Genomic DNA, 15,668 nt, shown 5'->3' with positions numbered 1-15,668 from the left:
ACCATGTGGATAAAATACTACCGTTGGTGTTAATTGACGGACTTCTTAAACCTGTGCTGAACTACAATCCAAACCTGCACATCTGAAAATAAACCAGGACAATTCTGTTACGGCCCTTTTATTTCACTCAGTTTTCGTGTGGGGGCTTGTGTATGTTACTCCCCTCCTGCCGCCTAGGAGAGGGGGTCGTAACAATTCATCACAACTCACTACTAAAATACCACACATCTGCAGTGACAGAGAGACAAGGGAAAAAAATTACAGAGACTGAAATGATTTTGTTCCTGTGCAAAGACATACTAGAAACCAGAAAGTGACTGATGATCACTTGTTCAAAAAGCAAACTTACTCATAATTTCAGATCAGAATCCTGGTAACTAATATCTGATGTCTCACAAATGTCTTAATGGATTATTTCATCCTGGTTATTTTTATATTCCAATTCTTATTGATTTCACTTCCTAGTTGTGCATCAGAATCTTCACTTCGTGAAGCTTTGTTTGTGACAAAAAGCAGTTGTAAATGAAAAGCCGTCTTTCCAGGTTGGGAAAAATGTATCACACAATGTCCAAATTTGGATAAACAGTCAAAGTAAGCTCTAAATGCATCCCAAGACCTCAGCTTTATTCATTAGAGAAGCGTGTGGCCTGTCATCTAGAGATTTAAACATTGTTGATTTCAGTAGTTGTCAGTAGTAATGCTATGTGGTTACTTAAACAAAATATTCATATTATACTAAGTAGAAAACCAGTTAACTACCAGAGGTGAGATGTTATGCAGCCACATGGCACAAGGTAGGAGCCCCTCTCTTTCAGTGACAAGAAGTTTTAAATAGGCAACATGTCAGAGCAAACTGAAATAAAACCACTCGACCACAGCAGTGTTTTCCGGTCCTGTGTGTGGAAGGAAGTGCTAGCACTGCTAACATTAGCTAGACTTGGCAAACTAATCTTAAAGTCCTGCACGTGTGACAACAAGAAAGTGCCGCACATTTTAGCAACATGTAAAATACAGTTTGATTCCTGAAGAATGTGATTAACAGTTACAAATAGATCTCAAACACACACATTTTTAGGAACAATAGTCGATCATTAGATTGGGCATGTTTGAATTATTTGTGAATGTTTTCATACTGTTAACAACTAATTCTTGGTGTCCTTTAGTTTTGCAAACCAGCTTTTTGTTTTCTAGCACAGACAGCATGAACAAACCAGACCCAGGACTCCGGTCAGCGTGGCTGATGGGTTTACCAGACTGGAAGCTGAGCAGCATGGCAGCATATGGCACTGCCCAGCACAGCACTGAGCCCCAGTAACACTAATGCACACGTCCAGCCAATTACAAACACACAGACACGCAAGTGGGACTCTGAGTACAGTAGGAAGTTCCATGCTGGGTCGGCGGCTGGTCAGCTACAGCCCATTTAACACAAACACACAAGAAGAAAGGCAAAGAGACATGTAAACACTCAGCATGAGTCAATATAAGAAAAATAGGGGGGTAAAAAACCCTAAAACTCAAATGAACAGTTGATTCAAAAGGTTATTACACAGGCCAGAATTATCAACACACACTCGCAGACCCTTATCCTCAGCTCATTAACTGCCCTCATCATCAACTAGACTGATAATAATCACATCACTACACAAGCAGAAATTGGGGGTGTGTGTGTATGTGTGTGAAAGCATCTAACCATTAAATCGACAACGACATCTGGTTAAGTCTGTATCAGTATACTGTTGCTTTAATGAGCAGTAATAAATCCCAATTTTTCAGAAGAATGTGTAGTGTAGAAACTGTAGAAAGCTTTGTTAAAAATATAGTCTGTTATTACTAGATAAACAAATCTTCATGGATCAATGTGAGTGGTGCTTACTCGCTTCGTCGGCGTGCCTCCATCCCATCAGGTAGGAAGAGTTTGATTGTTGACACGATGCAGCCATGGGTGACTGCAGACAAAAAGAGAAAAGACACTTCAATATTGTTCATATGAAGAAAACGAAATAAAACAGAGCAGAATGTTTACATATACAAAGTCCTGGATCATCAGCGAATATAGAGACTCTAGAGAATCCATGTCAAACATGCAGCCCGGGCTGACTATGTGTCAAAGTTCATAATTTTTAAGGAAATGATTTCTGCCTTTCTGGCCCATATTAACAAATCCTATGAGGTATCAAATTTCATATTATTGAAGGTTTTCTGATGTGGGGGTGTACAATTACCGGGCAACTGTTATAATTAGGTATGGTTCAGAGTAATCACCAGTAGCTCACGAGTAAAAGGCAATTTTTTCACCAGTAGCTGCAGCGCTGTTGTATTACCACTACCTTCAGCCCTGTTGAAGGTTATTCCACAGATTGTCAAACACATGGGGAGTCAGTGCCTGAGTATTTGAGCGTATGTTGCTTCTTTCTGGGGCTGTGCGATATGACCAAAATCTCATATCCCGATATAAGACTTCTATCGTCCCGATAACAATATAAATCACAAAAATGTTACATTTTCTGAAAATTCTGTGAATCTCGGGCAGCTTGACTTGCGTGAAGTGTTTCCAGCTGGGCGTCGTGTACATGGAGTCGAATGTTTTAACCAATGCATGAAACTATACATTTTTAGACCTTAGTTATAACGGCCGCCATTTTCTTTGTGAGTATTTATTACATGGCGTGCTGCGGGGAAAAGCCTGTTCTAACGTTTGAGTCTAAGGTTTATTTTTTAGCACCTGACGGCTCTTTTTTGCTTCTCATCCGTAAACACTATGCATACTCTTTCACGTGATTCAGTTTATTTTAAAAAGTCTCAACAGGATCTTGAGCTTTATTCTGAAAGGTTTATGTGGAAAATAAACAAGCGGACACACGATGGTTTTGCCATCGCTGTTGCTAACGACAACGTGTAGAATAGAATAATCCTTTAATTGTCCCACAAGGGGAAATTTGGTTGTAACAGCAGCCAGAAATACACATATACAACAAACAGTACACAGGACACAGAACAGAAACATACACAATTTTTCTTACATATTTACAAAAACAGGTGCTTTGTCTGTCCGTAGTGTGGTTATATTAAATATAAGAGAAAGAGAGAACTTTAAGAAATTAATATAGCCACTACAGTGACCATCAAAACGGTAAAAAAAATATTGCCATAAACAGTAACTGCTACCAGGTCAAGCTTGTGTCCTGTGTGTAACAACAAAGAAGTGGTTTGTTTTGAGCTAAATGAAAGCACACGTGCTGTAGTGCCTGGATCAGCATGTGAGCTGACTGTGTGCAGAGGCACACAGATGGACAGAAAAGAGGGAGTCACATGGAGGGACTGGGATTTTACTTATTTTTGATAATAGGGAAAAAAATATTATAAGGCTGTTCTAAAAGCTCCCTGAAAAGCCTTTAGCTGATCCAAAATGCTGCAGTGAGAGTACTAACAGGGACTAGAAGGAGAGATCATATTTCTCCCATATTAGCTTCTCTTTACTTTACTGGCTCACTGTTAAGTCCAGAACTGAATTTAAAATCCTCTGCCTCACATAGAAATTCCTCAATAATCAGGCCCCATCATGCTTTAAAGACCGTATAGTATCATGTATATCAATAGATCACTTGTCTCTCAGACTGTAGGTTTATCTGCGGTTCCTAGAGTTCCTAAAAGTCAAATGGGAGGCAGAGCCTTCAGCTGTCAGGATCTCCTGTGGAACCCACTCCAAGCTGTCCATCAGGAGACAGACACCATCTCTGCTTTAAAGGGCTTGTGTGTAACCTTTCTTTCTGGTTAGGGTTAGTTAGATCAGGTCATCCTGAACCATGCCTTAGTTATGCGACAGTCTCAGGTGGCTGGGGGACTTCCCATGAAGCACTGAGCATTTCTTTTTTACTCCCGTCTTTTCAATAACTGTATGGTAACATGCCACTATCATCTCTATTCTTGTCTGTTTTCTCTTTTCCCCTCCTCTCACCCCACAACTGGCCACGGAAGATCCTGCCCCTCCCCGAGTCTGGTTCTGTTTGAGGTCTCTTCCTGTTAAAAGAGATTTCTTCCTCCTCGCTCTTGTAGGGGATCATTTGATTGTTGGTGTTCTCTTTCTCATAATTGATGGGGTTCTTATAGTACAAAGCAACTTAAGACAACTATTGTTGTGAAGGGGTAGTGTTAATAGAATAAATACATATCCTATTTCCAGTATACAGAGACTAAATTTGTTTAGACACAGCTTTTTGTCGTTTTGCTTATTTTTTTAATGCATAACAACAGTTCCCAGAACACACTTCTCTAAAGCTATCTGGCTTGTCATGCACTGGCGCAAATCCAGGATGTGAAAACAAAAACGTGTTTCTAGACCCTAGTGACTTATTTTCATATTGCTGATGAATTAAAGTAGTTATGAGTCTCTTCTGGTAAAACAAACTGTATATTTTTTATTATATAATTTAACTTGATATAATCTTCTAAAATCTGTAAAAAGGCATAGATCAGTCTTTTTTTCATAACCTCTGACAGAAGTCTCGTGTGCCGGTTTAATGCCTGTTGGAACTCCAGTATGAAAATGGCTTAAGTAGAGCTGAAAACCTGACCTTAATATGCGCTCTCTGGTGTCTATGTATGCATTAGCTCATATGACCAAAGCTAAATGAGCCCAGAGCCATCCTTGAAGGTTAGTCAAGTGTGATTACTTGACATGTGTGCATTATTAACTATAAGAGTAAGGAAAAATCCTCTGTCCATTATGTATGCTGACTGAGAAGCATAAAATATGTGCTTTGCCCCATAATACATCACTGTATGTCATCATATTCCACATGTGATCTTTGTACCTTTGCGTGTGTTCTCAGTGACGTCGACGCCAAACTGGATGATGTCGCCGGAGAGGACCTCACAGGGCGGACTCTCCTCCGAGCCACGACTCAACCTCTGGCTGTTGATGAATGTCCCATTGCTGCTTTTAGTGTCCTGCAGGTAGAACTGAAACATGCAAAACAACAGGTCACAACCATGTGAAGAAAACTGACACTTATAAACAAACATGAACAGAAAACTCTAAATTGAAGAAGAGTCGAGTTAAAATAGATCTCCAGATTAAGAGAGAGAAATAAATTATGACAGGAAATATGAAGCTACGGCTCATAATGGCAGAAATTATATTTAACAACCTTTTGGTAGTATGATTTTCATATTGTCAAACAAATATTAAGTATTTATCAGTAATCAAAGCCAATTAAATAGTATATTTTTGGAAAAGAAATGTCTGCATAAACTATTTCCTTGTTTTCACCAGTGGTAGGATTTAACATGTTACCAACTACACCCTCTGGAACCTGGACACTGTTTGCTATTCACCAACAAAAACAACCAATATAAAATAAAAATGCACTACAAATGACCAGGCCTCAAACTGATAAAAACATGTACAATACAAAGCTAAATACTTGGTGTATCCAAAAAACAAAAAGAAACCAAAAACACACACAAAATGATCTGACCCCCGTCCAATGAATTTCACCAGAACATAAAACTGAAACTCTTGACATGAACTCCCCTGGACCAACGTGGGATTAGACGGCACCAAAAAAAATATTCTGCTTTGTTAACCTAATTATTCATGTCACCCAACCACAACATAGCCTCACAGTTACAGAGCCACCTGTCACCATCGATGGCTGCAGTCTACCTCCTTGCAATACACAGATTTTACAATGTTGCATTACCGTATTTCTCGGACTATAAGGCGCACCGGATTATAGGGCGCATTAAGCGAAACAAAACAGTCAGATAAGTCAAACTTTACTCAACCCATTCTTCTTGCTTCCTCCACTTCCGTACCATTGATTCATTAATGTTGAATTCTCTCACAGCTGCTCTATTCCCATGTTGTTGCAGTATATTAATGACTAACCTCATAATGTGGATGGATTATCTCAGTTGTTCTCCTGACTTAAGTTTGGTCCGTTTACAGCATCCTGCAATGCGATTGCATTTGTCCCTTACCATTGGGAACCTTCGCGTTAACTTTTATCGACTAGAAAAAAGTTAGCGTTCATACTGCAGCTTCACTGTGTTTATGTTATGCTAACATAGATGTGTCGCTAGCGATCACGAAGCACATCATTACATACCAGCTAGCCCAACTTCAGTAACCCTACAAAATACACTCCTGTTTAGTTTTCTGTCTTCATTTATGTTGGAAGTGGTAGCAGTGCTGTACGTTTTAATTTTTTCAGAAATCATGTTTAGGTGGAAACTAGCGAGCGCCGTGTACCACATAAAATTGGTTCGAGGTCAGTAAGAACAACCAGGATTCATACATAAGGCGCACCGGATTAAAAGGCGCACTGTCGATTTTTGAGAAAATTAAAGGATTATAAGTGCACCTTATAGTCCGAAAAATATGGTACAAGCACAGCAGCTACCCAGAGATGACCATGGTGAGGCATAGGTACAAGGTTTTATTTTCCAGGGGAGTAAGAGGAACTCGTCTTGGTTTGTAAATTCCCACTGTAAAACCTCACGATGAGCATTATTTGCCATCAACATCTTTTTGTTTTAAACCAGAGGTGAAGAGTGAGTGACACTGGATTCTTGTATGTCAATCACAAAGTAGAGGGTAATGGGAACCACAGCCAATCACGGTACTTTGTGAAATAGTCAGGACACAATTTTCATCAGACCAGATGTCATATCAACTAGAGATGGACCGATCCGACATTACGTATCGGTATCGGTCCGATACTGACCTAAATTACTGGATCGGCTATCGGAGAGAAATAAAAAATGTAATCCGATCCATTAAATATCACAAAAGCACCTCACAAAACTTGCGACATGGCAGAACTCAGCTTATAACCTTAGCACGTCGGAGCAGTATGCGTCATGTGGTACAGCGGCTGTGGCGTGCGAGACCTCGTGGCAGTCTGGTTGAGCATTTGGAGCCTCGCTACCAAACCGGAATTTCATCTCTGAGAAAGTTATCCCAGAGAGAAGTAGAGCAAGTGTGTAAGTTCATCTCTGAATGTTCATAAAGCATTCCCACGTTAAGCTTATGACTGCCTCTCATTCTCTCCCCCTCCCCCTCCTGCTGCTACTTCAATCATGAAACTAATCAATGATCAGCTGATCAGCTTTTCAGTCGCGAGTCCCGTCTCTCTTGTTTGTTTTTGGCCCACTTTGCATGTTTAAGCTTGATAAGCTGTTGTTAGAATTTATTTAATATTACTTTCTACACCAGGATCCTTTTCTACGTAGCTGACGGCTGGTAACTGTGCAGGGCCGGGTCTAGCAAGGTTTGGCCAGGGGGGCAGGTAGGGTGTTAACAGGGAAAGGGGGGGCACAAAGAAATACTTTTCTTACTTATTCTCATTTAAAATGTCTAGCTTTTGATAAATAATTATCTGAATCTTACACCCAAAGTTTTAATCTGATGTAAAATGTATAGAAGTCTATTACTGAATATAGTAACTATTAAGTCTAATATATACCCTAGTAAGCTATAGTACTTTTTCCTTTGGGAAGGTACCATCTGTGCAGTCTGCAATTCTGTTGAAGAAAGATGTTGAATCTATTTAATTATTGTAGAAAAATAATTGATTTCTGTGCAATTTTTTTTTAATATTTATTTTACACGTGCATTAAATTAAAGTCGATTACGTCGATTAAGCATCACAAGGCGGGGGGGGGGGGGGGGGGGGGGTTTCCCTATTTATTTATGTATTTATTTATTTATTTAATTTATTTTTTTTGGGGGGGGGGTGGGGGGTGGGGGGGGGTGGGGGGGGGTTTGACAACCCTATTAGTTAGGTTGTTTAATATTTCCACTAAGTACTCTTTAAAATACCAGAATAGGGAGGATGGTGTAGGCTTAAGTTTATTAGATTGATCAATATTGCTGAACTATGAAATATTTTGGGTGCGGTGTATTTTTTGCATACAGGTATAACAGAATAGCTTTATTGTTTTGTTTTTTAAAACTTGAGTATGAACTTATACAAAATGCAGCAAAATATTTAAAAAACAGTTTTATTGATTAAAAAATACACTATATCGGATTCATATCGGTATCGGCAGATATCTAAATTTATGATATCAGTATCGGACATAAAAAAGTGGTATCGTGCCATCTCTAATATCAACCGATTTGCATCCATGCACATTGATTACAGATTTTTTGCCCCTGAAGTAGGGATGTTCGATATAACGATATATATTGGATGACGATATAAAAACGTATATCGTTTGTTTTGTGGTGTCGTAAAATAAACTCTTTACAGCAATATTTTTTCATCGTTTTGATGGTCACTGTAGTGGCTTTATTAATTTCTTAAAGTTCTCTCTTTCTCTTATATTTAATATAACCACACTACGGACGGACAAGCGCCTGTTTTTACATGTTGTCTTTAGCAACAATGACGGTAAAACAAGGTAACAAGTCTGCTTGTTTGTTTTCCACGTAAACCTTTCACAATAAAGCTCAAGATCCTGCTGAGACTTTTTAAAATAAACTGAATCACGGGAAAGAGTATGCAGAGAGTTTACGGATGAGAAAAATATACTTCACGCAAATCGAGTTGCCCGAGATTCACAGAATTTACAGAAAATATTACATTTTTGTGATTTATATCGTTGTCAGGACAATAAATGTTTTATATCGGGATATGAGATTTTTGTCATATCGCACAGCCCTATCCTGAAGGGCAAAAAAGTTTGGAGGCTCATATCTCATGTCTTTCACAAATCAGAGATGTCATCCTCTGCTGACCATTACAAAAATGTCATACTTTAGACCACAAGCCTTATAAATCGTGCAGGTTGACACCCACCAGGCCCACAAACAGACAGACATAGCTACTCTGAAATCACCCAGGGACTCCCGCAGTCCTGTTTCAAAGCTTTAAGATGACTGTTTTCATCATCACCATTTTGGCATTTTATAATCAGATGTCACAAGCAAGGGTTTGTGACAAGCAGAGGTCGATGTTTTGAAAAAATTCAGGCTTCTCCCTGTTATCCATCTTTTATATACAGTCTATATACACAGAGAACACCCATGATGGTACACCATAAACAAGAAGCCAAAATCATATTCGTTCATATGATTCAGGAAACCCATGCAGAATATCTTGATTGATATCAGACAGGAAACAACCAGTCAAAACAAAACACAAATTAGAGCAAACACAGATATTAACAGCTAAAATTTAAACACAAACGAGCACACACAGATAAAGGTAACACAGACACAGCAAAAATTACACACACACAAACACACACATATACACAGATAACGATCTGATCTGGATGCCCGGGGCCTTTTTGCCTGTTGTTCCAGGAGTTTCATTCATCAGCTTTCAGCTCTCCGTCATGACTTGAAACGCTCTGTCCTACCAGAGAGAGAGGAAGGAGGGACTGAAGGAGGAAACAGCAAAAAACAAGCCACGGAGAGAGAGAGAGGCTGAGGCTGACTGGCTCACTTCGCTGTTTATCCCACTGCAGTGTGCAACGAAAAGCTAGCAATTCACAGCTCATGATAGCTATACACTAACACACACACACACACACACACACACACACACACACACACACACACACACACACACACACACACAGTTACCTTCTGTCCCCATGGTAACCTGGAGATGGGGAGGGAGGGACCTAACTATAGAGCTTTTCACCCAGCAACACCACACACACACACACACACACACTATGCGTCACATATGGCTCTCACAGACTTACATTCTCACGCACATACACAGAGAAACCATGACATCATCCACCTGTGAGCTGCAGACAGCGAGTTCAGTCTGCTGACTGTGACGCCTGATTTCTCATAGAGCACCTGAGACGTGGACTTGTTTCACAACATATATTACGACATGTCACACAACCAGGAAGTAACAATAAAGCAGAGCACAGAAGCAGCAGACATGGTGAGTAAAACGGTGCCAAAGTCATATACACAGAGACAACAGCACAGCAGGGAGAAAAAGAAAATCGCAGCAAGAGTTTCATGAAGAAAAAAAAAAATATGCCAAAAAAAGTTTTATATCAATATAAAATGCCACAATCCCACATGTGGAAAGTGGCGGGTGAAGTGAGGAACGAAGAACTGCTTTTGGCTCCTCCTTTATTCACAAAGGGTTGCACTTCGATCTGCACTTGCGTAGACTGATTTTTTTACACTCTTTGCCCCTCAGAAGATAACACTCTCAGTTGTTTGTGTCTTGTTCTCAAACCAGGAACCTTTTGTGTACAAGGCAAATGTGTTAAACACTACACCATAGAGCCACTATACTAATGCCACTATGTTAAAAATCTAAATCTGCAAAATAATTATGTCACTAAATCTTTGAAATAAATCTTAGTAAACCTTTGTCCCCCCTTTACATCCATGTATCTATGGGGGTCATCTGGTCACGAACCAGGATGCTCAGATGTGCACCGTGTTGCTGATCTATTAAAGGTTGTTTTTTGTTGTTGTTGTTGTTGTTGTTTTTAAACAGTCCTAAAATGAATCATTCACCATTTATGTGTCAACCAGCTCCAGCTTCACATTATACTGTCACAGCGCCATTTTTACTCCTTCAGTCTTTTTCTTGAAAATAACACAAGAGGTTACTTGGGCTGAATGTTGTAATACTATGTATTCACTTGCACACTCCTAAGTAGTGTCTACTTTGAGTCTTTCTTTGATTAAATTTGGTGTTCAAATTTAGGAAGTACTGGGATCAAATTTCTGATATCGTCATGCATCTACCCAGAAGTAATCAAAGCAGTCTGTGAGGCATCAGCCACACTGGCCATCATCCATTTCACTGTCCTGAAAACTTTCCATAATGACTAATAAGTGGCTAACTATTAACTAAGAACAAATGTGTGAGTGAATGAGCCATTAGTTTATTACCAGGTCACTGAGAGGAGAAAACAGACCAGCTGGCTGTTTTAAGGCTAAATTTAAGTTTGTTGATTGGACATTTTATCTGATTTAACATTCTGAAATGAAGACACAACAAAGAAGATTCCAGAGTGACGCACTGTGGATATGAGCTGAGATTTCTTCCATGCATACCAGTATGAGAGAAGGAATTCTTTCCCAGTTTAATCAGTCTGCAAACTCAAATACCACAGAGCAGGATGAGCTACTGTCTTTTCAACTACAGTTCTGCAATCTCTTCTAAAGGGTCAAGAAACTCAAGTAGAAAATGGAAATAAATAAATGGAAATGTCCACCTGCTTTGTTGGGATTTCTTGGAAAAATAGCCATGTGTTGCGTTTTGTTGTTTGTTTGTTTCAATTTTGACAGTGCTGGTCTACAATCACCAAAAAAAGTAATAAAAAAAAGTAATAATGAACATTTAAAAAGATTGATTACTAGAACAGTTTCTCCCCCCCAATCTGCACATCATCATCATATGAATGAAGCACTTTTTAAACCAGAAGCTGGACCACCAGCATTCCTGCAATACCTCCACCCACCATCAGAGCACTTCTCAGGAAAACACTGCATCCCTTTATCCTTCTACGTCTGTTCTCTCTCCGTGTCCCTTTTCATCCATTAGTAGTGTCAGCTAAACAAACATCATGCTACTCCGTTTGGATTTTACTTTGCTCTTAGCTTCCAAAAACAGTACAAACCATCAGCTGGCAGCTAGCCCTGCAGGCACAACAACCACTTAACCAGTCAGCAGGTCAACGCATGACACCAGTTTGTATCAACACTACAGACAGATTTAAAGAAAGTAGCAGTCACCTGATGGATAAACCCTCCCAGAATCACTCGCAGGAGTCACCCTGACTCCTGGAACAACTAAAAATAATTCCACCTTAGAGCAGGACATCCAATATCGGGATTTAATGCAAACAAGATCCAAGGTCTATGAAAACATGTATACTAACAAATAATTAGATGACCTAATCTAGTCAATACCTTAAGAAAAAATAGCAAAGATAAACCCAGACACCAAATAATAGTATTCAAGAGAAATTCCAGTGTAAATTCTTCAGTTTCCAAATCAACTAGAACATGCACATATTTGTTTCATCACTAGCACTGCAGCTCCCATACAAACAGATAAAGCGGATTATTCCTTCATTAGCAAAATATGACAAAGTACTTTTACAAAAAGCAGCACCAAACATCCATCACTCCAGGAGTCTTGGGCCAGTCAAGACACATTTCACTCTCTAGGAGGCTTGATAAACAAGTTCTTGAAATGTCACTGCCAGTCATAAAACAGAAGCAAGGTGACTCTACCACATGCAAAAAAAACTCATACAGGGTTTAAAGTGGGCCTGTTATGTTATGTTATTTCTCAAATGCTCAAATTAAACATGGCCAAAGTATCAAATAATGAAGTCAGGGTATTTACAAGTATTCCCTGTGAGCCATCAGTTACTTTAAATTTATCTAAGCCAGAGACATAATGAGAGCAATCAGTGGACAACTCTACATCAGCAAAGATGGTAGTAAAAGTTCCAGGTGAAAAGTTAAAATTTTAAGCTTTTATTAAAATCAGACTTGACTAGTAATTTTATCAATTGCATACAATTGTTTTATGTTCCAGTAGCAAAAATTTAATTTACATAGCTGGTAGGATGGCTGTCAAACAGAGGTATTACTGCACAGCCAAAGGTGTCAAACATTGTTTTGAAAAATATTGGCGCGAAGATATTTTAAACATGTAGTAAAATAAAAAACAAAAGTGAATTAGGTGATGAAATCACATATTAGAGAGCTGTGCTATAAGGTTAGATGTTAGCTATCAATCTGATGATCAACACAGAAAGCACTGATGAGTTACATGTAGCTGACCAGCCAGCAATGCCTCTCTCTTTCTGTCACTTTTCCCCACCCATCTACCCTAATGCTGCTAGCCCAAGTTCAGAGGAGGACTGCAGCTTTGAGATGAGTGATAGTGGTGCAGCAGTGCTTGCACTACAAAACCAGGCTCAGATAGAGGCTTGCTGCGCCTTCCTTCATATGGAGGGAAAGGGGGCATGACTGTTGTTTACATTCAACAGTTTCCTATAGGCTGACTACTTCTTGTTGGTCCTGGTTTAGGATATTGAGAGATCTGTGCTATAATTCAGACATCTGTAACAGCATTATTTAGATTATTTAGATTAAAGTGTAAGTTTTTAAGGCACATACACAACTGTGCTACTGTGCAAATTAATTATGCTTGAGAAAGGCAAGGCAGTGCATACTCTGCATGTGAGTGTGTAGTCTGGGCTCTAACTGTCTATGAGCACAGAAGCCCCACCTACGAATGAATGAATGAATGAATGAATGAATGAATGAATGAATGAATGAATGAATGAAGTAACCATCGTTTTATTTATTTGTTTTAAACACACATCTTTGTTCTCTACAAGTTCCACGTTGACAGTGATACTTTTTTTTTGGCACTGATCTGAAGTCATAGTACTCTGACATTCTTGATATAGAGTCAGAGCCAAGATTTACTTAAACGCTTTTTAAACAGCAGTATGTATCTGACATTGTGAGCTGTAATCTGAAACACCTGATTATATTTAAATATTTTTAAAAAGTCCTTGTTGAAAAAAGTGTTTGATAATCTTAAATTATTGATAAGATATGAATTATAGATTAGCTGGCAGGATACAAGTCTTAAAACTGATGTGAAGCAATTAAATGGAGAGAAGATATGTCACCGTGTTTGTGTACTACAGCAGCATCAACTCCACACTGAGGTGTACCTCAGTAATACTGGTTTGCTATACCCATGGCAGACCAGACAAGCATTCATTGGCATCATCTGAATAACTGGTTATCAGTCACATTTGTAAGTCTACTTTAAAAAGACTTTAGGTCCAATCCTGAAACAAACAGTGGCTGAACTATGGAGCTCGTTTCACTTAACAATAATAATAATAATAATAATAATAATAATAATAATAATAATAATAATAACAACAACAACAACAACAACAACAACTTCTCGAGGTTATTGCAGCAAAGTTTTTATTGTAGCCTTTTCCAACAGTCTGATCCAGGATTTTTTATTAATACATTTATTAGTACTGTATGGAAAAAAAATACAACAAAAATTGGCCAAGTAGCCAATTTGCTTCACCTGAGAATCAACCAGTGGAAATGCCATCGATGGCCCAAAAAGGCTGGCAGCTGGGCAGTCGATTCGATGCCACACTTCTTTTTTTCTTTTTTTTTTTAACTTAAAAAAATGGTTTTGTTGAACCCTGTGAAGTTTTCTCTCTCTTATGTTCAAGATTTCTTAGCTCCAAGCCCAACTCCATCAACTCAGTTTCACTTGTGATGGCAGCGCACCCAAGTATGACTTCAACAGGAATTCAGCAGAGGACTATGAAGACTAAATTCATCTTTCGCCAATAAGAACCCCTGAACACAAACCTAGATCTGCCAATAGCTGTTCTTTGGATCTGCTCAGGACATAACTTGTTCAAACTCTAAATAACTATTTTAAGTAACTTTCACATGATATTTGCCAACTTCCACATGAGCAAAGCCAGCCATTCAAGTTGTATACACATTTAGTACACAGATGGCAGTAGCATGTTCTGCCATCGCTTCTTTGGCGTTTAGTGAGAGATTTGTACCCAAAGTTAAATACTTTTTTTCTCCCTCAGCATGGAGCTGACATGTAAACCCAACATTCACAGGTTATAGAGCATGTTTCAAAGAAAGGCTGCAGATGGAGAGAGAGAGAAAGCAGGAGAGCCAGCTGACTGGAGACTGGACTCCTGCCACCATTTCCATAAGAGGCCGTTTGCTGCTGCTGCTGGCAAACAAAAAGAGTGTTTTATCGGCGTGCTCATTTCTGCAATAGTGTCTGCCTTACCTTCAAAGGTGAATCTTAGTGCACAAATGTTTTGCTATAGACTTCACTGTCTTTAACAGTTAACATTACCTCCTTAATTAAGTTACACATTTTTCCATACTGAATATAAATTTAAGACAATAATGAAACAAAAAAAAGTGCCAGAGGCTTTCTAGTTTCCTCTCCTTAAAGTGTGAGGATTTGACTTTTTTTCTTTTTGGGGCATTTTTTAGACTTTATTGGACTGGGACAGTACAGAGCAGACAGGAAACTAAGAAAAGAGCAAAGAGGAACAACATGTAGGAATCAAGCCCAGGATTCCTGCAGCCTTTTGTGATATGGATCTCCAGCTCAACCAAGTGAGCTATAGTGGCATCCCATTTTTGCTTATTTGTTTTTTGTTTGTTACACTCAGGAAACCTTTCCATTTTTGACCTAATATATTAAGATAGTACTCTTCAAAAAGAAGATCTCCTTCAAGGAAGCTGGTGGGAATCATTTGTAACCATGCAGACTGTTTTATTTACATACAAGCCCATATAAAGAAGAAGGTATTAACTGGGGGTTCTTTGTTATTACACCTTTGAGGTAGCAGTTGAGATAGTAGCAGAGGCAAATCCAAAAATGACCCCTGACAAGAAAGCTTAATTTCTCCTGTTCAAGAGAACAGGCTGGGAAAATCTCATTCATATTGTTTCTGTTATTTTTCATAGTTTGACATTATGGCATCTGCTGTGATGCTTGCATCTCTGATGAAGTCTCACAAGTGTCAGTTTTGTTTTTATAACTAGATGGTTTACACTGAGTTTGTAACTGCAGACAAATAATCAAATAATTTGGAATACAATATTTTTAACC

The 15,668-nt window shown here is 38.9% G+C and overlaps 1 protein-coding gene across 10 annotated transcripts in view; it reads right to left on the bottom strand.

The window, feature by feature from the left end:
- The window catches only part of slmapa (sarcolemma associated protein a), a 75,524-nt gene that overhangs the window by 46,188 nt on the left and 13,668 nt on the right, over positions 1-15,668 (bottom strand). For 7 of the 10 annotated variants that reach the window (XM_084928954.1, XM_084928952.1, XM_084928951.1 and 4 more), the window contains exons 2-3: positions 4,815-4,962; positions 1,877-1,949 (exon numbers count right to left, since the gene is read on the bottom strand). In XM_084928954.1, the coding sequence (XP_084785080.1) occupies positions 1,877-1,949; positions 4,815-4,962 (221 nt within the window). Of the gene's footprint in view, positions 1-1,876; positions 1,950-4,814; positions 4,963-9,261; positions 9,532-15,668 lie in introns of those variants that run through there. The other 3 variants (XM_084928953.1, XM_084928956.1, XM_084928961.1) reach the window with 3 other exon arrangements.

The sequence above is a fragment of the Perissodus microlepis genome, chromosome 5 (assembly GCF_051167445.1).
Source record: "Perissodus microlepis isolate ML-2025 ecotype Zambia chromosome 5, ASM5116744v1, whole genome shotgun sequence".
NCBI lineage: Eukaryota > Metazoa > Chordata > Actinopteri > Cichliformes > Cichlidae > Perissodus > Perissodus microlepis.
This window is presented reverse-complemented; position numbering and strand designations above follow the sequence as displayed.